This window comes from Cariama cristata, unplaced genomic scaffold (assembly GCF_000690535.1).
Source record: "Cariama cristata isolate BGI_N322 unplaced genomic scaffold, ASM69053v1 scaffold6058, whole genome shotgun sequence".
Lineage (NCBI taxonomy): Eukaryota > Metazoa > Chordata > Aves > Cariamiformes > Cariamidae > Cariama > Cariama cristata.
In genome coordinates, this window is record NW_009630546.1 from 53,549 (window position 1) to 78,324 (window position 24,776).

At 45.8% G+C, this 24,776-nt stretch overlaps 1 protein-coding gene across 1 annotated transcript in view; it reads left to right on the plus strand.

Annotated features, from left to right (window-relative positions):
• The window catches only part of TTC28 (tetratricopeptide repeat domain 28), a gene marked incomplete at its 5' end in the record, with an annotated part of 76,198 nt that overhangs the window by 49,524 nt on the left and 1,898 nt on the right, over positions 1 to 24,776 (plus strand). The window contains 10 exon segments of the mRNA XM_009705575.1: positions 1,470 to 1,610; positions 9,690 to 9,834; positions 14,518 to 14,697; positions 15,772 to 16,492; positions 18,217 to 18,341; positions 19,432 to 19,663; positions 20,096 to 20,172; positions 22,296 to 22,319; positions 23,145 to 23,274; positions 24,436 to 24,543. Coding sequence (XP_009703877.1) covers positions 1,470 to 1,610; positions 9,690 to 9,834; positions 14,518 to 14,697; positions 15,772 to 16,492; positions 18,217 to 18,341; positions 19,432 to 19,663; positions 20,096 to 20,172; positions 22,296 to 22,319; positions 23,145 to 23,274; positions 24,436 to 24,543 — 1,883 coding nt within the window.

The following is a 24,776-nucleotide window of genomic DNA, read 5'->3' on the forward strand; positions in this document are numbered from 1 at the left end:
GTCTTGGGATGTGTCATCAGGATTTTGCTGTGGTGGTGTTCAGTTCCACACTGCAGCCTTCACTTTCTGCTAGAAATGGTTCCTTTCAGCTGGTCTAATTAAGCCAACAAATAATGTGTACTTGCAAAAAAATGAAGTATGAGGGACTTCAAAGTCTGCTTGAACTAGTGTTGGGACAGAGTCGTTTCTCTTTAGGCAGAGCACGTGACCTGCTCTCTTGGGTTCATAAACTCAAGATTTTTGCCTCTTTAAGGAGCTCCAAATACTCATTGTGAGTGTTCCTCAAAACTGTGCCAGGACTCAAAACTGAGCATGCCTGCAGCTGGAGGAAAAACATGCAGGAGGCAGCTGTTGACAAGCTTTGCTTTACACTCTTTTTTTTTTTCCCCCCCCCTCCCCCTCCGCTTAGCTGTTGTTCACAGCCCCATTTCAGTGTTCATAAAGTGGTTGGCTTTTGTAAGGACTTACTCTTTCAGGTTATTAAATTACATTGACCTGGAAGTATGCTTACAAGATATCCTATGGTGTGTACAGCAACATAGGGACAGCTCTAGTTGCCCACACAAGTACTTGTTGTGCATTAATTTAATTCATGTGCTCTTTATTGGAAAACGTGCCCTTGAGGAAAGGCTCCAAGTTGTCAGGAACTCAAAAGGAAACAAATGAGATGCAAGGTGGCTTCAGCAGGTAGCATAGCAGATTTCACTTAAGTGTACAAATTCCACGGTTTGTGATGTGCCATATAATATGCAAATTATTTATTAAAGGGAGGCGTTGTTAAAAATACACATACAATAGTTGTGTTTGTCTTCTGCTTTTAGAAAGAAGAGAAAATGCTAACAGCAATTTGACAGAAAATCTACACTGAGATGATAATTTAGATATTAATGTCAGGAGATGGAAAACTAAGAAATTTTGGGCTCTATTTCTCTCTCTATTGCTGCTGTCCTAGTGGCATAGGGTAATTTTTTTTCTCTCTGTGCTTTCCCTGTTTGTATAACAGGAGCAGCAACGCAGCTCTCTTTCTTATGTTGGGCTTTGCCAGTGAAGGAAGCATACAGAGCTTGGAGTTGTTATTGTGGAAATCTGAAAGGGGTGCACTAACACATGTTCTTAGGCAAATCAAGGGCTGAGTTGATGTTCCCTGCAGACCTCAGCTTTTCTGTGTTGTGCTACAGCTTCAAAAGTCCATACCTGTAGTACCTGGGAATTTGAGTCTTGTATTTCCATCAGTGTGCCACTCTTTAAACCTTGAAGAAAACCCAGGAGAAGAGGAGGGGATGGGGTTGTTAACGCTGTTATGTGCCTAACAGGAGGAGGTGATGCAATCCAGGGAAAATTTGACTTTAGCATTTGGTTGACGTTGTGTCTGAAAAAAACATTTTCTTTCAAACTGGCCCACCATTTGTCACAAAGCTGTTGCTCTGTCTTGCATCACTGACTCCTTCACCCTGCTGTTCCCGCTGCAGAGCCTGTGCCAGTAGTGAGACTGAGAGTGAAGCTGGGGATATCATGGACCAACAGTTTGAGGACATGAATAACAAGCTGAACTCAATGACTGATCCGACTGGCTTCCTGAGGATGGTCAGCAGAAACAACCCCTTGAACAGGTGAGAATACAGCACTGCACTGTGAGGATCAGCAAGCAGAATGAGACGTCTTGGTGGCGGGCTTCTCTGTAAATTGCAAGTTCAGGGTGCAGCCGATGCCTTTGCTTGTGGTCTCCCTATTGTCCTGAGTTGTTGGGGCACAGAGCAGCAAACTGGTATTATCCTTTACAGTTGCAGTAACCATCCATTCTTCACAGCACGGATGTACCGGGAACATTAAGCACCTCTCTTAGGAATAAGGTCTATATGATAGTACTGTGCAGCATGCAGGACCTTCTGTCCATTTCTTTTGTGTTCATGTGGTGCGGTAAGAATTTCTCCCTCACTCAGGAGAGCTCTGCATCTTGCTCCTGATGGGATTGAGAATCCACTCTGGCCTAGTGTGTTGCATATGCTTCCAACCTGGGAGCTTCGGGTGCCTGGTGGCCTTCCACAGCTATGTGGCCTGTTGGGAGTTGGTTTTGTTCTACAGACTCGTGTTGGATGCGAGGGACAAAGAAGCCCTGCCAGGTCCTGAAAGGGCACGGGGCCTTATTGCTTCCTTCTTTAGAAATAGAAATTTTCAGTAGGAAGGAGGCAGGACAGGGACTGAAAGTATCATTGTGCCTCTTGTGAGAGGAAGGACCCCAGGCACATGCAGAGACCTAGACAAGACTATATATTTCACTTAACAACTTGGTACCTTGGTTTGGGAGATGTAGGGGTTGGCATCTTCATTGCGTTTCTAGCTGAATTTAATAACTTAAGGTGATAGCCAGCAAGGACTTGTCAGCAATTGTTAACTGATAACTCTGTCCTGAGGGGCAACCATTTCAAAATTTGCTCTTCTCCTGGCCAAACGCTGTTTTTGACTAAACAATTGCAGAGGAGCTCTGTTTTATCCCTGCTATCTGTGAGATGTGGAGCTTGGAGCTCTGTGCTACACACTTATTATGGAAGTACTTGATTCTGTTGGTCTTAACTGTTGTACTAATTAGCTGGGAATATGCTGCATTTCCAGAGTTACAGGACTGTACGCTAGCTGCACAGTCTCCACTCATTTTCTGCCTCTTAGACCTTGCTCAGGTCTCACTCTGTCACATTACTGTGCTAATTAGGGCAAGCATTTGAAATGAAAATTGAAGACAGAATTTTTCCAGTCTTTCCACTCCCCCAGTGGAGAGGGGCTGCATGATGCAACCCAGGGTTTCTGGCTAGATCTGTGCTCCAGCATGGATTGTGAGCACAGGATACCCCAGGCCTTTCTCAGCTGGAAAAGAAAATGCAGTCAGCCTGCAGTGTTGTAAGCCGTCACTGGTGCTTGTGAGCTGTAAGAGCATCCCCATGAAACTGGGAGCTGCCTGTTGGCACCAACAACTGGCCTGTTTTTCTTTCCAGAATCCACATGTGTATCTGTTCAAGCTGCTGCATTGATGATGAACTATAAGTACTTGCTAGTTTTGGGTCACACAGGAAGATCCCCAGAATTGCTGAGATGTTTTGCTGGTTCATGAGGCTTAGAAGACAGGAGAATGCCCTTCTGATTACAGGGGAAAAATACGATCTGATTCTGCTTCAGGGAATGCTAATCCTCAGGAACGCTGCAGAGGCCGACCATGCAGCATCTATGTCTTTCTGCTTCATAGGAGCCAAGTGCATTACCTTGAACCCACATCCAGGAGCTTACCTCAGGTGCCTTGTCAGGTAACTACTTTGCAGCTTTTAGAAGCAGCTTAGGGATGGAGCATCTTGGGCGCTTAATTAAAAGCACCCTCACAAGAGCATCAGGAGGACCTCTAGAAACAGCTGTGTCTTTGCTGTTCTTACCATGAGCACTGAGATGAAGAGAATGAGAAGACATTGTGGTATGGTCTGCCTACCTGCCCACCTTTTGCCTGCAGATTGAGGCATACCAGGGGGCTGTAGTGGCAGAGCTAACGCTGCCAAATCTGTTTTGCACCTGGCTTGCTGAGACCTGAATTCAGGGTAGATGCTATGGTCCTGCCCAAGCCTTTGAACACCTCCTGTGTTTAATGTCTGCTCCAGTCCCATAGGTGATCAGACTGGAGGCTACAGAGTCTAGAAGGGCACTGTAGAAAGCATTACCTGGCCTCTCGCTATACTGTGTGGTTCTTTATAATTAAGCTGAGAGTGGTGTGGCTCACAGCATGCAGCACACCGAGCTTGGGACAACAAGGAGGCATCCTTACAAGAGCCCTGAAGCTTCAGGAAGAAAGTAGATGAGAACCTGTGTGGAAGAGAGCAGATTAAGAAATAAAATGGGAACAGGCAGCATTTCTGTGCACTGGCCTAGCGCTCTAACAAGGAACTGTGAGCTCATAGACTTTGGTTAAGCAACAGAATTGAATGGTTAGCTAGAGCACAGGCTGTAATTTTGTGACTCCAGACTCCAGCTCACCTCCTCTGTGCAATGGCTTTTCTGCCAGCTAATATTGGAGTGAGCTCATGTAGCTGTAAGTCAATGCTGAGTGGATTGTTGCTGCTGTAGTGTCTCAGAGGATGGTAAAATTGTGGCTCACAAGCAGTGATTGAAGGTATGGTGTCTGTTTGCTTTGGCTTCTGCACTGCAGGGGACAAAGAGAAGTAGGGCCTGCTTGGAGCTGAGAATAAGAACTTGTCTTCCCTACTGCCAAGGCAGGCCCTGCATTCCTCATGTGGAGCCTGAATGCACATTCACATCTTGTGCTTGAATGTTAGAGATCCTCGAGAGAGTTTTCATGGCTTGGTGCCAGTGCAAGTTCCCTCACGCACAGGAATTGCACATGCTGTTAAGGTCCCATGTTGGAAAATGAGACCCTGGAGATGCTGGGAATGTTTGGAGCCATCCAGTTTCCATGTCTGGCAACAAGTGAGTGACTGAAAGGAAGCCCTTGGTTTGGGATGGGTGCCCTCTGGCTGCTGTCATCAGGTAACCTGGCTTTTAAGCAGAGAATAGTATGATTTTTTGGCAGTTCTGCTTAGAAAAACAAAATTGTGGGGGTTTGGCAGTTAAGAAACTTCTGAGAAGAAATGGACTTTGGAGGAGGAAGAAGCACTGAAGGGACACTGCAGTGATCTCAGTACTGGGCCATAGCTGTCTAAGCTGCAGATGCCACTGGGACAGCCCCCAAGATAGTCCCAGTTGCTCATGTCTTATGCAGCTTCTGTTTTCTCTGCTCCTTAGGGCTCTTAGGCTTTTGTTGGGTTTCCAGATGAAAATCTGATTTCCTCCCTGCTATTTATCTTCTGCTCCAGCAAGAGACTTGATCGCTGCCTGTAGCTGAATATAGCTCTCCCACCTTTTCTTTGGCCTCCACCATCATGGGGATACAGTTTGTCCTCCTTCCATGTACCTGCAGAAGACATGAGAATCAGCCCTGACACTGCTCGAAGGGTAAAATATACTTCCTTGAGGGCAATCTTTGCAATGCAGCATGGTGAGAATTTATAAAAGGCAAATAGGGAGGTAAGGAACACTATCATTTGAGATGCAAATTCACTTCTGCCAGGGCCATTGCTATCTCCCAGCTCCCTTCATGACTGCGAAGACCTTGGGTTTTTTCCAGCAAAGTCAGCATGCTTGGGGTCAATGGCCAGTTGGAGTTTTCCAGAGCAAGCTCAGTGGCCCAGTGAGAGTAAAGTCTCTATGAATCCAGCCAGAGGAATCTAGCAGAAGGTGGTTACAGTTCACATGGAGCCTCCACAGCAGTACAATTGTGGCAATTGCTGAGATAACTGTTTCATCTCTTTTTGCTCAAGGTTTCATCCTGGTGACCATCATGTGACGTCTGAGCGTATCTCCCCTCTTCTTTCGGTGTGAGACCCAGCCTTTGTGTTGATGTTGGCCCTGTTGGCTGTGCTTATGTCATTGCACAAGGAGGACTACCTGCTCCTTAATGGATGGGGAGCTAGGAGCCCAGTGCACCAGCAGAGCCTGCAGAGCAGGGACCACACCAGCAAGACCCCGTGCTATGGTACCCAGTGAAGTGAGCAGGGTAGACCTGGGGATGGCAACCAGAGTCAGCCAAGAGTCCAAATCATCAGGCAATTGCCTGGTGATGAGGCAGGTGTGAGGTCAAGCCAAGTGTGCAAGTGTACAAGTCAGGATCACATCTGGTGGTGGTAACTGGGGTCTGGCACAGCCCACTGATGGCTGTACAGGTCCATCGGGAGGGAGCAGTCTGAGGGGATGTTAGTTGGCAAGTCAGGCTCTTGATTGGCAGGGTTTGCAGGCAGGCACAGGCAGGGCTGTGATGGAGCTGGAGGCAAGCAGACCTGCAGTGTGGCTGAAGCAGAGACCAAAGGCCCAGGCCCCAGCTTAAATGGAGCTCCTGGGCCTATAGGCAGGGCATGTTGGCAGAGGCTCCAGTTCAGGCTGGTCAGGGTCATTAAAGCCTATTAATGCCCTCAGGGGCCTGGCAGCTTGCCCTGGAGAACTGTGCAGCTGACCCCGTCCAGAGCAGAGGGATGGGGCTGTACGAGGGATGCTGGCTGGTCCAGGATGAAGCAAGGTCTTTGGAAGGCAGATAGGAAAGCAGTGGCTGGAGAGTCACTTATCTGTGTGGTTCTCCACCATACAGTGTGCAACGCTGTAGCTGCCCAAGTACAGACCACACAAGCAGAGAGTGCTGGATAGTCTGTGGGTTTTAAGCAACCACTAGTGGGTTCTGGAGATAGTTGTGGATCCATGAAAGCATCCACAAAGAGCTCATATCTGAATGTTTTCTGGAGCTTCCCATGATTTGGTATTGTGAGTGTGTCAAGGCCCTGAATGTGGATTTGGGGCTGCATCTCTAGGAAGAGTCTTTGAAGAAGGCTTGCAGAATGATGGACCTGATGGATATCCATTGTCCTGAGGTTGTCAGACCACTCCAGCAGTAAGTCTGACTCCCAGGCCTCCCGACTGGCTGTGCTTGGCCATGAGTAGTATTTGACTTGTCCAGAGACGTAATGAGTGCCAAGGCAAGAGCAGCTCTGTGCTGATTCTGGTATGAACTCCTCCGTCCTGCCTAGGCCCAGCCATGTTCATCCTCGGCAAGCAGAGCCAGACCCTGTGAGGCTGGTTGTAGGCCAAATCAGTCTGAGCTCAAGGCTTGCATGGCATGGGCTTTCTCCCTCTTTCTCTGAGGCTGTCATGGGATCACTCCTTTGTTCTTGCAGCTCCAAGACAAAGGGCAGAAGGTGAGTTAATGCTGATACATACAGGCAGTCCTGAGCCCCAGTTTGTGCTGTTTCCTCTGCTTGCTGCAGGTCAGGCTGCCATATACAAAGGATTACAAATAAGCAGCACTGCAGAGTCTGTGCAGAGGCTTCCAAATGAGAGATTTTACTGTTCCAGAAATCAAGGGACCCCTCTACGTTGCAAGAGAAAGGTAGAAATGATCACTGCAGCATCCCAGAAACCAGCACTCATACTCTGTAAAGATTCAAAAGTCTCCCTCTTGTCACATTGAAATCACCTGGACTCAGATGCCTGACACGCCACCTGGAGAGCCATGTGTTTGCACTGGTTACGGAGGAAAGGCAGTGGGCTGGCCAGGGCTCCAGGTCTGCTCCGCCTGCTAGAAAAGATCTCTGTCCATCCTCCCCCTATGGATTTTCTCAATCTTCTTTGTGTACACAAACACACAGGCAAGAGATGTGAAAGATTTATGATACTCCCTTGGTTTTGTTCTAATAAAAAACAATCCAAGTGGTGAAGGAATAAATCTAGAGCTGCTTGGCTGTGAAACCAAGATGAATGAGGCTCTGCTGATTAGAGTAATCAAGCCCCTATTCCCTGCAATAAATTAGTGTGTTAAAATCACTTAATACAGAAGGTGAGGCTGGTGAGTGCCACCTGCTGACAAATAACTGCTTCTTGGGAAGGTCAGGGCTGTTGGGCTTGGACTATAAAGCTCTACCTGCTCACTGGTTCCTAGATAAGCAGTGGGGTATCCCTGCCCTTCTAGACTGGTACATCAGGTGGGATGTTCTAGAGAGATGTGCTCTGAGCACAGGGTTCAGGACACTAGAAATGAGACTGGGAAATCCCCATGAGATTGGGAAAGCAGAGTTTTTATTTCCTGATCTGATTTTAAAATCTGTGCTACTTAAAGTACGGAAACAACTGAGCACTGCACGATGTGCTTGGCTCAGCTGCTGCAGTAAAGCCAGGTGGAGGGTTCCAGAGGGAAGCAGACAGTGCTGAGTCTATGCTGATCCTGCAATGAACTTGGTATTGCGCAGGTCACCTAGTCAAGTTTTCAGCAGCTCTGAGTAGCAGCGGTGTACTCGTACTTCCACCAGAATCTCTGCATCGGAGAGCATGGGCAGTTGGACACCAGGCTTCCATTTGTGTTCTTAAATTACTCGTCGTTGGGCCATAAGATGTAAATTCCTTGTTAGTGGGGAGCATGGGTGGTAATGTCATTTTATCTTTAAAGGATAGGTTTTAGACGTGATATGAGCTGAGTCTGGACACTGATTGCAGCAACTGAGGACAGAAAGAGAGGGGAGAAAGAAATTTTCTGAATCTGTCTGTTAGTGTGTGTCAGAAAAGGTCAGGGACATGTCTCAGGCCTGTGGTTTGTCAGTGGTAGAGGGAGTGTGCTTGAGTGCAGTATTTTTGCTCTTCTTGTCTTTTCATGCATGTTGGCTTAATCTGGTAGTATGAAGAGGCACTGTGCCTATGTATGTGTGTATAGGCCTCTACTACAGGCATGTATATGCATACATATGAATATATATGCCTATAGCAAAGATGCAATCAACTATTAATATATCTCATTGATTAATGTATCTGTTGGATGCTGAGTTCTCTTTTGGTTTCCTGGATATGCAAATAGTTTCTGCTTTTATTTATTTTCTGTGTTGATAGCCAAGAATTGATCCAGGCAAGAGGTAAAAATAAGGAACAGAGACAAAGCATTTCTTCAGAGTAAACATTCTTAAAAAAAGGACATTGCAGACTAGTGTCCTGACAAAGCATGTGAGTTTGGTCATGAATCAGGAAACCGTAGCTGCTTTCCTGTTGTGTAAATCGGCAAAGGCATGTAGCATTGGAAGGTGTCGGAGAGGCTATGCAGTGCTGTGCTTTATAGAGATGAAGAATGGAGGGAGGCTTTCTCTGTGCAGCAGCATCAGAGTATGACCTGGACTGAGACTTCATGGAGCCCTCCGTCGAATGCATTTGGCACCTTGAGGACAATGGGGCATGTTTTGCCTCGTGGGTGGCCTTTTATGCTTGAGATTAGTGTGTTCGTTACTGGACAACCTCAGTGGTGACTCTGGTTACATTTCAGACCTTGCACTACCATTACTGTTCAATGTCTTATTTCCCTCCCTGCCTTTTCTTTAAGGCCCACCTGTTAAAACTTTCTGAAAAGTTAACCTTTTCACATAAAATGGTTGTTCATGGCACCAAGCCAAGGATAACGTTTCTGCGGAGCACAGCTGCTGGATTAATGAGACCAGAACGGGGCAACATCATTTCCTCAAAAGGGCAATAACTTTTTGTAGCCATGCCATCTCAGTCTCCTCAGAGTGATGATGTTTGGTGATTGGTGATGCTAGGAGAGAACGTGCAGAGCTCTGTCTGTGGGGATGTCAGAAATGGGCTCCAGGTCAGCTCTCGCATCTGACTTCATAGAGGTGTTCAGAGGAGCAGCAACAAGTACGGGTGTGATCTTCATGTCTTGTTGTTTGCCTGTTGTCGTATTTCTTTTTGGTACCATGCTAGATTAGTTGATGCAAAACCCAAGTGCAAATCTTTCTGTGATTGTAGTCAATTGTTAATGGGTCTCATGTTTGACTGCACACAACCACTATACATACATATGCAGTAAAAACTGTGAACAGCATTTCAGGCACTTGAGTATGTAGAGAAACTCCATAGCAATGAAATATGCTGTCTGCAACTGCTTCACTCTGCCATTAATGTCATTGTTCATTGTGGTGTGAAGCTGAATGGGAGAATAAAGCCCTGCCATGAAGCATCTTGCAGAACAGAGTCCTCTAGATGGACAGAGACTGGCTCATTGTCAGTGTTAGGAAGTCAGGGTAACGTGTAGTGGACCTCAGATTTCTGCAGCTAACCTCTCACTTGCCTTTTGCCCACAGGAGCTGTCAGAGCATGACCAGTCTGTTCAGCAGTACCATGTCTCCTGTTAAGGATGGAACATCATCTCTTCCAAGGAGGCAGACTTCCTTCACCAAACCCCCACTCCGTGCGCTCTACGACTTATTGATAGGACCTATGGAAGGAGTAAGCCTTTGGCGTGGACAAATGTAGAGATTCACTTACCAAAATCCCCTGTCAATGTGGGAAAGCAAGAATAGGCAGCTTGGGGATTGTATCTGAAGCGTGGTGGTTTTCACTTGGTCTTCCCAGATGGTGAGACTGAGTGTGTTGGGAGGTGGGAACAAGGGATGTTGCTGTTGATACCACTTCCAGTCACCTGCCAAAGTAGAATGTTTTTGATGAACCTACGCAGGAAGTGTATCCTTAATTCACTAATTGACAAACTCAGCAGCTCTGTCTAGGGACAAATAGCTCAGAGGATAGCAAAAGCAATACTGGGAAGCCGGCAGCACCACTAGTCCACCCTGTGCCACCAGCTGCAGCCAGACAAGCTGGGCCTTGCTCTCTCTCCATCCCAGGGGTTGGTGCTTTTGTAAGGAGATGGGACATGTTCCTGGCAGGTGCCAGCAGCAGTGCGTGGGAGCTGCTGCTGGGGCTGGTCAGGCGCTCAACAGCCTGGTTCACTGCCAGTGGCCCAATGCTTGGCCCATTCAGGGCCCTGTTCTGCACCTGGCAGTGCTGCACTGTGGTGGAGGGCGAGGGCACAGGCCCAGCGTTGTCCCATGCTGGTGGATCACAGGATGAACGTGGAAGCAAAGGGAAGCTGCGTGGCGCAGTGTCCTGTGGCAGCTCTGGCCAGCCCATGCGGGAGGCCAGGAGTGGCAGCACAGCACCTGGTTCCAGTCTCACGGAGCAATGGCAGGATAAATTAAAAAGTCCTGTCTGTGTCGCATGGTATCTCTAGCTAGAAGAGGTAAAGTCACTCAATCAAGAATTAGTCTTTTCTCAATTTGTATCCAACTGAACAAACAAATGAAAATGTGATGATTCTGTCATGTGAGAGGGAAAATCAGCTTTACCTTGGGTTACTTTAAAGGCTGTTTGGATGCTTTAATCTTGTCTGTGGAAGTCACCTCCATTGTGGAGGCGTAAACTTTGTGAGCCTGAGCTTCTGTTAGGTCTGTCAGCCTGCCATCCCATGTTCATGCCATGAATCTTGGAGAGCAGGGTCTTCTGCTCCAGAGGCGGTACGTGCATCCTCTTTGCAGGGCGAGGAGGTCAGCCTTGCTTACGGGTTTTCTTTGTCGTCATCTACCATGTTACTGAGAAAGCTTCACCTGGAAGTTTCATGCCTGCCTACACCTAAATAGGTAAGACAGGCTGGGAGGAAATCCTCATGGGGAACCCTGGGAACCAGCTTCTCCTTCCCAATGAGAATGCACTGGGGTTGGGCACTGCTTGGCAGGTTTGGGTGTCAGAGACCCAAAATTGTTTCCAGTAAGGTAATGTAGGGCTTGGCAGGGCTTTCAGAGAGTGCAGAATTAGCAGATACAGGGTCCTTACTAGCCACTTTGCAAGAAGATGCCATTCAGGTCTCATGTGTGGTTTGGCAGTCCCATTATAACAGAAACTTCCAATTATAGTGACACTAGCTGCAAGTGAGGACCCATCCAAGCCATCATCTGTCAGACGGCCTAACCCTGCACAGCCGTGCTCCCCACGAGGGATGGACCAGAGACTTTTCCACCTTCATGACAAATCGCCAGTGTAGCCGGTATCGTTGCTGTGAAGTAGAACACACGTTGCTGTGCTTGGCAGTTCGTGCTTTTCTCCTTTTTCTCATTGAAGAGATTCTTTTTTGTTAGAACTCACCCTAAAATTAATTCTTGGGGAGATACAAAACACAAATGATCCTCATAGTTTTACTTCTGTTTCTGTAATGCATGTATAGCCGTCATGAGGAAAGAAAATATTAAACACCAGGGGTTTTACATACAAATTAAAAATTCTGCTAGGCACATGTCAGTATGGCTCAGATGCTCTGATTGTGTTGCTGACAGCTAAAGCTCCTGGTACAGTAAGTAAAATGGAATATGTATTAAAAAAAACCAACTGACCGAAAAAAAACCAGCGACATTTCTGGAAAGCAGCAACTGCCCTGGTGGGAAGCTGCTGCTTGTCAACTTGGGCTTTGCAGAAAGAGCCATGGCTGAATGGAGATTGGTAAATTTAGCTGCAGAGCATGCATGTTGGTTCACTCGAGGCAGTGAGTGGCGGGGAGGCTTCCCTTGGGACTGCCGGGGTTGTAAACAGTGTGTCAGGACAGAGCAGAGGTGGTTTGCAGGAAGGCTCCCGAGTCTGCTGTGTGTCAGCAACTGCCCTGCATCTCCATCTGCAGCCTGTGGGGCAGGGTGAGCTCCAGAGCTGTAAGGAGGACAGGAGAAACAGCAAGAGGTCAGCAACTATTTTTAACTCCTTTTAAATGAATATTTTCTTATCTTTCAGCAGTTTTGTTCCCCCTTCAAATGGCAAGAAGCCTTTAAAAGCACCTCACTGTCTCTCTTCAGCTTTCTACTGTTTGACATTCTCCCTCGTGGCTGACCTGTTTTTTGATATTTCTGACTCATCCCAGACTCCCTTTGGAGGAGACCACCGCGCTGATTTTTCTATTTATTTAGTAATGTTCATTCATCTTTGCTGCTGCCTGAGAACTAAAGCTTGAGACTGACTGCAAATTCCTGTTATTCTTTGATTGCTAGCGAGATGGGGTCTGTGTGTTTCAAATGAATCGTCAGCTGTCAGTGCATCACAGCGCAGTCTGGAAGCCTGCTCCAAACAGACCCTGAGCGAGGTGGAGAGGAAGAATTACAGAATCACAGAATCGATTTGGTTGGAAGAGACCTCTGGGATCATCAAGTCCAACCTTTCCCCTAACACCACCGTGTCAACTAAACCATGGCACTGAGTGCCACATCCAGTCTTTTCTTAAACACCTCCAGGGATGGGGACTCCACCACCTCCCTGGGCAGCCCATTCCAATGCCTAACGACCCTTTCTGGGAAGAAATGCCTCCTCCTTTCTAGCCTGGACTTCCCCTTGAACAATTATGTGTTAGGACTAGGGTGCATTTGTCTGAGCTATATATATAAAACTTTACACAAGTAGTAATATTCACCTTCAAAATGCACGATATCCCTTTCTTTTCTGTTGCACTGTCTGATTATTTGACATGTCTGCACTTCAGGATTTTCTGACATTACTTCTGTACTCTTGTTTCAAAAGTCTGTGTTTCCATTATACATTTCATAGTGGTAGTTCACTGTTGGCAATGAAACAAAGAAGATTCTTTGCTCCTTTATTAAATGGAGACTCAACTGAGATAAGCAGGCTCTAAAGCAGCGACGCTAAAGGGAGTAACGTTTGATAGATAACAGAAAAGAGGTAGAACATGGATGTTATTTCTTCCAGGAAGAATGCATCTAGCTAGCACCTCAGAGGTTTTGCTGGTTATTAGTTATGAAATGTAAGCCATGTGTTTGAAAAATATACTTCCTTTACTGCTGTTCTGTTGAAGCTCCAGAATTTGCATGAGGAAGAGGTGATGCTTGGAGGCATTGGAAGCTAGTTCAGAAATCCACTTGGAATGGAGTCAGGCAGTTTTGTCTTCATTTGCTGAGCAGCCTGAGTAGCTGTTTTGCGACATCAGTAGATGTTTGCTACATCTGATGGCAATTAAAATGGCTTAAAATGAAAATTCTCTAAAGAGTTGAGAATCTAGAGACAAGGACCTAGTTCTGCATACTAGATCCTTGGCTCTGTCCTGCAGTGAACACTGCAAAGTTAGTTTGCCTTTGGGAACATCGAGCAGTCTAGACAGAAATAGAACAACAGTAGTTGAAGTGGTTGTCTCCAAAACTATGTCAAGTTGAGGACTTGGTCTCATCCAAGCTTGTGCTGAAAGTCTCATCTTCAAATGAATGGGTTTTTTGCTCGGCCAAGCTATGGCTGCTACTCTAGCTTAAAGGTGTAGAATTCCTTAGAAATTTACTGTCGTTTTGCATGAGAGTACTTTAGACTTTTTGTGTGTGTGTGTGCTGCAAGTGTTTAAGCTGGAGCAAATTTCAGTGCTCTGAAGGTACTCTTTCCTGGGGTGGTAACTATTCTTACATTACATTAATAAATAAGAGTGAAATTCCCACAGTTACGTGGAGCAGTTGCCGCTTTTTGTGCCCAGTTGTGTGTTCCCTGTTTATTAATCTTTCTGCCTCACTTCTCTGTCGATAAGATACTTTCTGTTTAGAGCTATTTGTGACTCTGGGTTGTTTACAATGTCAAGTGTCTTGAACCGCAGGTCATAGACACAATCTGTCTGTGGATTGTTTGCTCTTATATAGGAAATTGCTATTTTGAAATTCAATATCAGAAAGAATATTCTCTTTCAAAGGACAAGGTGATAATTATCTTGACAAGACAAGCGGTTGGGGTTAAGAAAGATTTTACACTGGAGCAGAAGGAGTTACTGTACTGTGGTGAGGCTGGACCCCAGCACGTTTGCTGAGGCTGGGTGTGACAACAGAGATCTGTACAGCGTGTTGGTGTGCTCAAGGCTTGTACATCTCAGTGGGGTTGCTTTGTGCACAGATGAGCAACAATCCAGCTGTATAGACCTGTCCAATGCCAATGTGTGTTCACCTGTCACCGCATCCGTGTTCACACGCAGTGTAATTCCAGTGTGGATATTTCCAGTCCTGACGTGAGGTCAGACTAGAGCCTGATGCTTGGGAAGTGCAGGCTGGGGCACTGACAGAGTGAAAGGGCTGAACTGATTTTCTCTCTCTCTTTTTTTTTTTTTTTTTTTTTTTTCAGGGTTTGATGCATTCTGGTGGGCCTGTTGGCCGCCACCGCCAGCTGATACTGGTTCTAGAGGGAGAACTGTACCTCATTCCTTTCGCTCTCCTGAAGGGCACTTCCTCCAATGAGTACCTCTATGAGCGCTTCAGCCTCATTGCAGTGCCATCCATCCAGTCCCTGAATCCTAGCTCCAAGGTCTGACATTGCCTTATAAAACCTCTCTCTCATAGAACCTCTCCTGTGGGGTGAGGGATCCTATACATACTAGAAAAGCAGCAGCTGTGTTCTGTTACACCAGACACAAGAACAGAAGTCACAAATGTACCACCCTGCCGAGGCATTGCCAGTTCTGATGAGCATGTTGAGCACCACAGCTGTGAAGTAGATGCTGATGTAGTTCCTGCAGCACAAAATCACAGCCCCAGGCATGCCAGGAAGGACAAGGGGAATGGATCGTTTAGATATCCTTGTCTAAAGGATAGCATGGCCTGGGCTGTGGAACTACGTGGCAGACTACAGAAATATAGGTGTTTGTGATCTATACTGAGCTTCCGTGGCAAGCAGACTGTCCTATCATATTTCTGATATGTTTACCTACATTTTAGCTTTCTGTGGGGAGAAAGCCACTGATGTTTCATGACACTGAAGCTATAAGGCAAAGTGAATACCACAGGCAAATCTTGCAGAAGTATCTTCATGCTGATGTTCAGCATCAGCATCTCTAAGGCCCAGGTCTCCAGGGAGAATGCGCTAAGTCACATCTGCTCTTGCTGAGCAGTGTTCTGCTGTGTATCTTGGCTTACACTGGGTTAAACACAGTCACTGGAATAGCAAAAGGGTGGTTTGAACCTTGTCAGCATTACTGCTGTGGGAATTAGGCTTTTTGTTCTGTATCGGGCCTCAGTCATCAGTTGCATGCAGCACCATGCCGCTGGCAGTGGTGATACTGATCCTTGAAATACAGGTGCCAGAAACCAATTAGTGAGTGATTACAAGTAGTCTTTCCCATGAGGTGGGAAGCTGGGATCTTGATACTTTTAGCTCTGCTGCAGCCCTCAAAGGGACTTGGGCTAAGTCTGTTGCTTTCTATTCTTACCTGTCTGTTCATCCAAGATGTGGGAATAGAAATCCTGGCTGGACTCAAGTGGAGGTGTTCCTTGGAATAATTAAATGGAAGAAACTAAAGAAACGCAAACGTTTTTTGTCTTTTATTTTATTACCAACACCGTTAACAGATGTTTGAACCCCATTTTCTCTTTCTCTCTGTAGTCCCATGCGAGGAAGAATACTCCTGCTTACTCCAGTTCTACCTCAATGGCAGCCGTCATAGGAAATCCCAAGCTCCCTTCAGCAGTTATGGACAGGTGGCTATGGGGACCTATGCCCTCTGCAGAAGAGGAAGCGTATATGGTATCTGAGTTACTTGGCTGCCAGCCCTTAGTTGGCAGTGCAGCAACAAAAGAGAGGGTCATGAGTGCCCTCACTCAGGCAGAATGTGTCCATTTTGCAACCCATGTCTCCTGGAAACTGGCTGCTTTGGTCCTGACACCCAACACTGACAGCAATCCAGCCAGCAGCAAGAGTTCTTTTGGGAATCCCTACACAATCCCAGAATCCCTTCGGATGCAGGATGATGCCAGTGATGTGGAGAGCATCTCAGACTGCCCTCCTCTTCAGGAATTTCTGCTTACAGCAGCTGATATCCTGGATCTGCGGCTTCCTGTCAAATTAGTGGTTCTTGGCTCTTACCAAGAATCCAACAGCAAAGCCACTGCTGATGGAGTCATTGGCTTGACAAGAGCATTCCTGGCTGCTGGGGCTCAGTGTGTCCTAGTGTCACTCTGGCCTGTTCCTATGGCTGCTTCCAAAATATTTGTGCACGCCTTCTATTCCTCCCTCTTAAATGGGATGAAAGCCAGTGCAGCCCTTGGAGAAGCAATGAAAACTGTACAGAGCAGCAAGCAGTTCTCCCATCCGTCCAACTGGGCAGGTAGGAAGAATCTGCTTTTTGACAAAGACGGGGTTTCTAGGAAGCCAAATTGTTTGAGTTAAGCAAGGAACAGTGTTAGCAGGTAGTTGGGATTAGTGTGTGCCCTGTGCTCTCCCAGAATTCAGCCCCTGTGTTTCAGACCCTGATTCAACTGAGTGTGGCTGAATGTCAGTGTCATGGAAAACATCAGTATTTCACTGTGTATAGTAAGTGGGTTATGAATTTGATATAATTTAAAGCAATTGTGAGGTGAAGTGTGTTTTGTCACAATGGTTTCCTGACTGGAAAGAAATAATGTGCAACACAACAACCGATCCCTATGTTTGAAATCTATAGGGTCATGTTTCCTGTGTACTTGGGATGGAGTTAGCTGGAGCGAATTTACATGAGAACCTTCTCACTGAGAATTTAGTGAAACTCTTAACAAGGAGGCAAGAGTAGTACTTCTGGAAGTTGCAGCACCAACCAGTAGCTATGATTTCTGTGGCATAAACCGTATAGGGATTACTGCTTTGGTCCTTTTAGGAGAAAGGTTTCCCTTACTTCTACTAGAAATTTCTCAGCAGCGTAAACTCTGTGGTAAGAGTGCTGGTGCTTGTTGCCTCTCAATTAGATGAGTGAGCTGAGATTCAGAAAGACAAAGTCTTGGAGTTCAGCAGTGTTGCTACAGGGATATGTACAAATCACCTGCATTTTTTTTTCCTGGCACAAGTCCTCATTTTTGAAAGCTTCAGGCATTCCCCAAATGGATTGTTTTGCACATGCAGCAGTACCATGTTTTTTAGATCAGGAAGCTGTTGTGAGTATGGCTCTGATGTAAACTGTATGGAGGAGCGGGAAACTCACTAGAGCTTGTTAAAATGAGCACTTGGAGGTCGTCTGACAGAGTGATTTCAGGCACATTGAGTCCAGTGTTAGGACGTGATTCAGACAATACCAGATGGGAGCTGAGTTTAGGTTACAGTCCCCAGTTCAGTTTGTATTTTATTTTCCTTCCAAGGTTTTTCTGTCTCAAAAGGAAAAAGCGTTTAAAAAAAAAAAAAGTGTCTGCTTCCTAGGCAAAACAGAATGAGCGTGGACATGGGTGCTTGGCGTCACCACCAAGTAGAGGCTTCCAGCTACTCAGGCTGTCTTGGTACTGCCCCTTCTGTGGTATGTAAGCAAGTTCATTACACATGATCGCTGACTTGCACCTTTGACTCTTGGTGGCAAGTCTCGGATAGAGCACCAGAACGAGGATGGGCAGCTGCTTACCTCGCTGCAAAGGATGAGAAGGAGCAGGCAGAACTCCTTGTTTTGACCTTTGGAGAGCCTGGCATTTAGATGCTGCATAAGCCAACACAGGTTTCTGACCGAGACAGGGAAAGCTCTCAGTTTTCAGAGTTCTGTTTCTACCAGCACTGTTTTGCATCTATTGGTTTCTGCTGCTGTAAAGGAAACGTGGAGCATGCTAGGACAAGTTTAGCTGCAATACAGTGTTTTTCCGCTTGCTTGAACAGGAAAACACTATTGATTTAATAGAGGAGAACAGTAAGAAGCATCTAGAAGTTCAGCCTATGGGACCAGGCAGGGAGTGGGCAGCTGCTGTGGGAAAAGAATATCACTCTGCAGGGTGCAGTAAACCATCATTCAATTAGTCTGAGAAGGCAGAGGATATCTGCCTCTGTTTTGAACGTTTTCCATAACAAAAGGAGATTGAGTGTCTCTTATTCTGAATCTTGCAGGCTTCATGCTTATTGGGAGTGATATGAAGCTGAACAGCCCTTCGTCGCTGGTAGGACAGGCCCTGACTGAGATTCTGCAGCACCCTGAAAGGGCACGAGATGCTCTGCGTGTCCTGCTACATCTGGTAAGAGAAAGGAAGTACTACCACACCCAGCAGGCACAGGGAGGGGCATTGCAGCCCATGTAGTTGTGGGATAGTTACCTGTGGGTATGCATCTGTAAATGATGAAGGGGAAGAGAAACACCCTGATGGGTAGCCACTCCCACTTGAATATATAACTTCAACCCTTCTCCCTTACCATAAGGTAGTCTCTTGTGAAAACTCTGGGTCAGCTTGAAAAGACTGGGACACCTGATGAAGTGTCTGGAGCAAAAAGAGGCAAAGTAAGCAAAGTCTTACATTGTATTGTGACAAAATCCTCCCCAGACCCATCTGGTTTGCATTAGCTGTTAAATTGGGTCTCTGCTCTAAAAATGACATAATCATTGGGGTTAATTGTTTCTACAAGAAAATAGCTATGAACATTGCAGTCATGAAAATGCAGAGCACAGTGACTGCTGTCTCTTTGCATACTTGTAAGATAAGAGGCACTTTTGTCCCCGTATGTGCCAGTAGCCTGTTGTGGGGAGCAGCAAGACTGAAGCCAGACTGCCAGATGGCTAGAAGAATCTCTCATGACTTTTAATACTTTTCTTTCCAACGTGTCTTCTGTGGTCCCGCAGGAACGTGGAGTATCCATAGGAAGATGGAAACCTGTGAATATTGCTAGTCATCCCTGTTGCTGGGTTTTGTGGACACACAAAACTCTTTTTACCTCTTTACTATTTACCATATAGCTGCAGCCTCTTGCCTGCTAATAAGCAGTGTATACAAGAGCCTGGAACCTCAATGTGAGTCATCTTTGGGGGAAAAATGCAGCTGCAAGGCTTACAGGAAACTATCACAAACAAACTGGTACTTGGTTTCATGTGGCAGTATTTTCCCTAGCATCCCAGAGAATATTGACATTCATCACAGTGATTTACAGGTGTAAGTGCTGAGTTACTGGAGTCTCTGTTTTCAAGGGCACTAACATCCTTCTGTGTAAGACAGGCTAAGTTCAGCATTGGGTTTGCTGTCTCTCAACCTGCTGTTCCTGCCTCTTCACTGTGTAAAAAGAAGCGGTTAGTAAAAATCTCTTATAAAATAAGCTAATGCTGTGTTTTCCCCACAGGTGGAGAAATCACTGCAGCGAATCCAAAATGGGCAGCACAACTCCATGTACACCTCCCAACAAAGTGTGGAGAATAAAGTTGGTGGCATTCCAGGCTGGCAGGCACTACTCACTGCGGTAGGATTTCGGTTGGACCCTCCAGCCAGTGGCCTCCCAGCAGCAGTGTTCTTCCCAACCTCTGACCCCGGTGACCGGCTACAGCAGTGCAGCACCACCATACAGTCCCTCCTAGGTGAGAAGCAGGCCAGCTATGGGCTCTGTCTAAGCAGACGTTAACCTTTCCCTGCCTTTCTTTGATGCAAGCCTGTAAAATGGTGATGTTTTACATCAATGAAATAAAAGTATTAACAGGGTAAAAGTTCTAAAAGTAAATGTGTACTGAAAATTTTATCATAGATGAGAATCATTTATTACTGGGTCCAGTATCTGAGAAGTATGATGTAACTATTCCTTTCTTTCAGCTCTTAGTCAGAAAATGTATAATCACATGCAAAGTGGGAAAATGTTTTGCTTTCTGGAAATTGCTGCCGCTTCCAGAACTCTTCAGTGATGTGAGGGAGAGGTTTTAGGAATTAGCCGAATTTGTGTTCTGTTCAGGTGGTTGCATTTCTAGCAGTCAAGAAACAGATAACAAGCAATCCCTGTTTCTGCTGATGTTTTTCAGGTTTGCCTAACCCTGCACTTCAGGCACTTTGTAAACTTATCACAGCTTCAGAAACAGGAGAACAGCTTATCAACAGGGTGAGTTGGGAGGTTTTCTTCCAGTACCAGTTTCCAAATGGTTCTTCCTAGGTCAGTAAATTTAGAAATGCACAGAATGGTTTATGCCCTGGTTTATCAAGCCAGAGCTTGGTAGGAGACTTCAGGGTTGAAATTCTAAAATTGCCTGCTTCTGTGAATGAAAGTTTGTGTCCAGAAGAGAAGAATGCAGGTATGTTACTGGGCTGCGTGGCCTTGGGTCTCCCTGTGCAGTAAGAGAAGTGAAAACATGATACCTGCTGCAGTGAGGGGGAAGCAAAATACGGGAAATGAGTGGCAGAACTATTAATTGCTATTTGGCCATCCTGTCTAGGGCCCATGTTGGCTGGTCCTTGTCCACTGTAATTACCAAAGTCCCAAGGTATAGTTGACTTTGGACAATGCAAATTCTGTCAGAAAACTTACTGAGCCTATGCTGCTTCTGGGGTGCATGCTCATAGCTCTGCTGGAAGGATTCATGGTCTTTAAGAGAAAGGCAGTGCCACCTGTGGCTATGGGACTCCTCCAGGCTCCCCCCAATCTCTTTCACATTCCTCCCTCTCCCCAGTCTTTCTAGCAGGCCTAGCCTAACCTAACCTTTCTCTGTGCCACCAGCCTGGCTGGCATTCCATTATGTGTTTCTTGCTGTCCTGATTGCTCCTCTCATGAGGTTTATCTTGATCATTTGCCTGCTTTAGTAAATGAACACACTGCACATAGTGAATGGGCATATGGCTCACTTTCATTTCCCCTTTCCCCGTGCAAAAGTGTTCTAGGGAAGTACCGTGATGAGTAGCTGGGACTCTCTCTGTGTAGCTTCAGAGGGCTCCCCTTTGTTCTGTCATGTTGAGTCCCTGCACAGAATGCAAAATAAGAGCCCTAACTTTGCTGCTACCCACTAAGAAGCCTGCTTTGTCGGTCCCTTAGACTGAGTCTGCTTCAAGGAAAGGGTTTCTTGTTATTATCTACAGTAGTGCATGAGATGTTTCTAATGGCTTGTCCTTTATGGCATTTTGCTTTCTTGTCTTGGTTCTTCTGTCAGTGCCTGAGACTTCTGTGGTTGAATAGCAGGATTATTTTTTCCTCATTGCCACCAGAGGGAGGCCCGGAGTCGAAGGGAGGTGATGAGTAGAAGACAACATTCGGATAGATCGGAAAGTGTTACAGTGTCCATGAGATTGCTTCACGATTGTCTTCTTGTCTCAGATAATTAAATCACCCAAGGGAAAACATTCGGATGGCCATATACAACTAACAAAAGATACATTCACCATTTCCTCGGCTGCCCCATGCAATAAATATCGACAGGGATATTGCATTGTTTTTGCAGATGTTCTTCTATAGCCAGGCAGAATTTCCTTTTGCACAATAGTCTATCCAGTTACAAGTTAGGGTTTTTCAACTTAGCTCTCCCTTCCTCTGTGGTTACTTGCTTTTTTCCCCCCATCTTTCCTCTCAGCAGTTCAGTTGGTGAGCAGCTAAGGCTCTGCCTGTCCCAAAGGAGAGAAGACTTTGTTCAAAACCGAAGTGTAATGACTGACCCAACAGTTCAGTCAGCGGGTGTTGCTTACGGTTTTTCCGATATGGGTGATAGGCGTCGTAAGGTGCTCTTGGCATTATTGAAGCAGCAAGGCAGGGAGCCTGATCTTTGCTCTGGATAGAAAATGCTTATTTTTAGTGCAAAACAGAAGACAGGAACCACAAAAGAGAGAACTTCTGTACTGCCGCATGTGCAAGGAAAAGTTAGGGATTGCTGACTGCATTAAGTGCCAATAATGTATCCCAGAGAAAACAAGAGAAGGGCTTGTTTTATGTTCAGCCTTCTGCCAGAATGTGGGTTGGCCTGAGTATCTGCCTGCTAAGTGTCTGAGTTGATTGTAGGGAGCTGGGCACTCCCAGATTCCAGCTGCCTGTTCCCATGCTGTTGGACTCTGTCTTCACAGCTCAAGCCCTTTCCATTGCTGCCTTCTTTCTCTGGATAGAGCATCTTGCAGTCAGGATGCTGGTTTGCATGTCGATGTGGCACTGCAGGGCTCCCGATCACAGGCATTTTGTAGCACAGAATAACCTGTGTTCTTTCTTTCTTTTCTCCTCTCTTTTCCTTTCTTGTTATCTGCTGCCCGAAGGCTGTTAAAAATATGGTGGGACTGGTGAGTATTACATGTACTGGAGAATGACACTGCTGTGCAGGATAAAATGCTTTGGTCATTGCAGACCCATTTCCCTGTGCTGTATAGTGTCTTCAGCCCACTTTCAGGCCTGGAATTTGGTCCATAGTGCTACTGTGGAAAAAAGACTGTGTAAGCTTTTGTGGGTTGTAAGAGATGGGTGGTCCTGAGGTTAGCTGGTCCCTGTTTAATGACTTTCCATCCTTCCTACCCTGGCTGTGTTTTTGAATTACATGGGATCCTGGCACCTTAATTTGTGTCAGATCTTCCTAAACACATTTTTTCTCTACTTTGCTACTCCTCTCCCTTGGGCACAGTTGAGAAACTTCTTTCCTGGAGGCCATGGAGGTATTAGGAAATTCTTCTGTGGTTTCTTATGACTTGTTCTGCCCAGTTAAATGCTGAGAATGAGTTTCTTGGGATTTGCGTAAGGAGTATGGCTCAGTCATGGAATGGGCTTTAGTATATTTCTGTGAGCAGCCCCAAGTATCTCTTTCCTTTTCTTTCACTTCACGGATTTTCCTGCTGTGCTTCCTTCTTGCTCAGTGTCCACTGGCCACACCTCCCAACTCTCACCCCTGTTCTGCCCCTACTTTTGCTGCTGTTCAAGTTTGTCCATTGTTGCTGGCCCTGGACTGTCCCTCTGCCCGTAACCTTTTCATCTCACTGCTCTGTTCAGGAGCCGCAGCTGAATATATGGGTGTACAGCGGAAGGGATGTTTGCAGTGCATTTTCTTAGCTGTGACTCTCAGAAAAGTGGTGATGTGATTTGTAAGGAATGGCTAATGTTTGTATTGTTATCTTCAGCTGCATCAAGTCCTGGTTCAACTTCAGGCAGGCGAGAAGGAGCAAGATTTCTCCTCTGCAGCAATCCAGGTTTCCATCAGTGTCCAACTCTGGAGGCTGCCTGGCTGTCATGAGTTTCTGGCAGCTCTAGGTAGGAAAACACTTCTTTCCATTGTCTTTCTAAACCTATTGCTAGGGTCTGATATGGTGGCTAGAGGTAACGACAAGACTGACAGCTTTAGATTTGTTTCTCTGGGTGCTGTTTGGTCTTTGCATCTCTGGATGTGATCCCTGATTGCTTAGTATGTCTCTGCCAGTTCACATGCACAGAGCTCTTTTGCTCACTGGCTGGCCAGTATTTTGGTGCATTTTTCTCTCATGCATCAAAACATCTGAGTCAGTGGAACATGGATTTCAGGGTTGACCACAGCTTGGTACTGTCAAGTTGGTTTAACCTCAGTTTTTATTTCAGGATCCTGTTCCCTTCTTGTTCATAATACATACTTTTGAGTTTGCTTCTGGCCTTATACCTGAAGTGAACCAATCATTCCTTTGGCAGGGAAACCTGTGCACTGGGCAAGGGTGATAGTATGTACCAGAGTCTACATCCTGCAGAAAAGACAGATGAGAACTAGATTTTATTCTGACTTGAAGTTTGCCAGTAAATAGGTAAAATTTACTTGCAATTAAATTAAATTTTAAATTAAATTTACTTGCATTCAGTAAGTACTTGCAATAGCTGTAAAAAGGTATTGCAGGAGAGAGGCAGTGCTGCAAAAAGAAACATCCAAGAGGACTGCTTGAGGAGCTCGTAAAAGCCAGGCATCGTTTCTCTCACACAGTCATGCCTCCTGCAGCCCAGCCCTCATTTGCTAAATTCCAGGGTCTGTGCTCTTCTTCAAACCCATTTCTGTGAGAAAACTTTGGATTGATGATGGATGGTAGGGGCATCTGGGACACTGTCCCCTGAGATGTTTTTAGTATATAATTCCCTGACAATTCCAAATAATTTGCAAGTAAAAAAGTACTGACTAGTGCATTTTGTCTGTCAGTTTGGACAAGAGTGATTTGTTTATGGGTATGTGTTCACAGTCCAGCACCATAAACCTCCCAACACCTGCTGGAAAAGGCGTACTAAATAGTAATAAAAATAAACCAACAAACTGTACATTGTAGGTGAAGAGTCATCTTTCCAGAACACTGCAAGATCTCATATCTCTTTGTTCTATTTGTGTTATAAAGTAGATCACACTTGTTTAAGACATTGGATCTTTCTGTGAGATGTGATTTTCTTCTCCATATTCCACTACAGGTTTTGACCTTTGTGAAGTTGGCCAAGAGGAGGTGATTCTGAAAACTGGGAAACAAGCTAATAGGAGGACCATGCACTTTGCTCTACAATCCTTACTGGCACTTTTTGGTAAAGCTACTTACAGTCATTTTTGCTCCTATATCACCTGATGATTTGATCAGAGTGGCTTCTGTGGAAATCTCACACTCTTACCTTTTGCAGAGATCATACATACATCATCACACATGTGTCACACAAACCATACATCATACAACAGGTGCAGCAAATGTTATTTTTATATGGGAAATAAACACTAAGACATGGCTGAGGCCAAAGCTGGAAATAGAGTCTAACAACTGGAG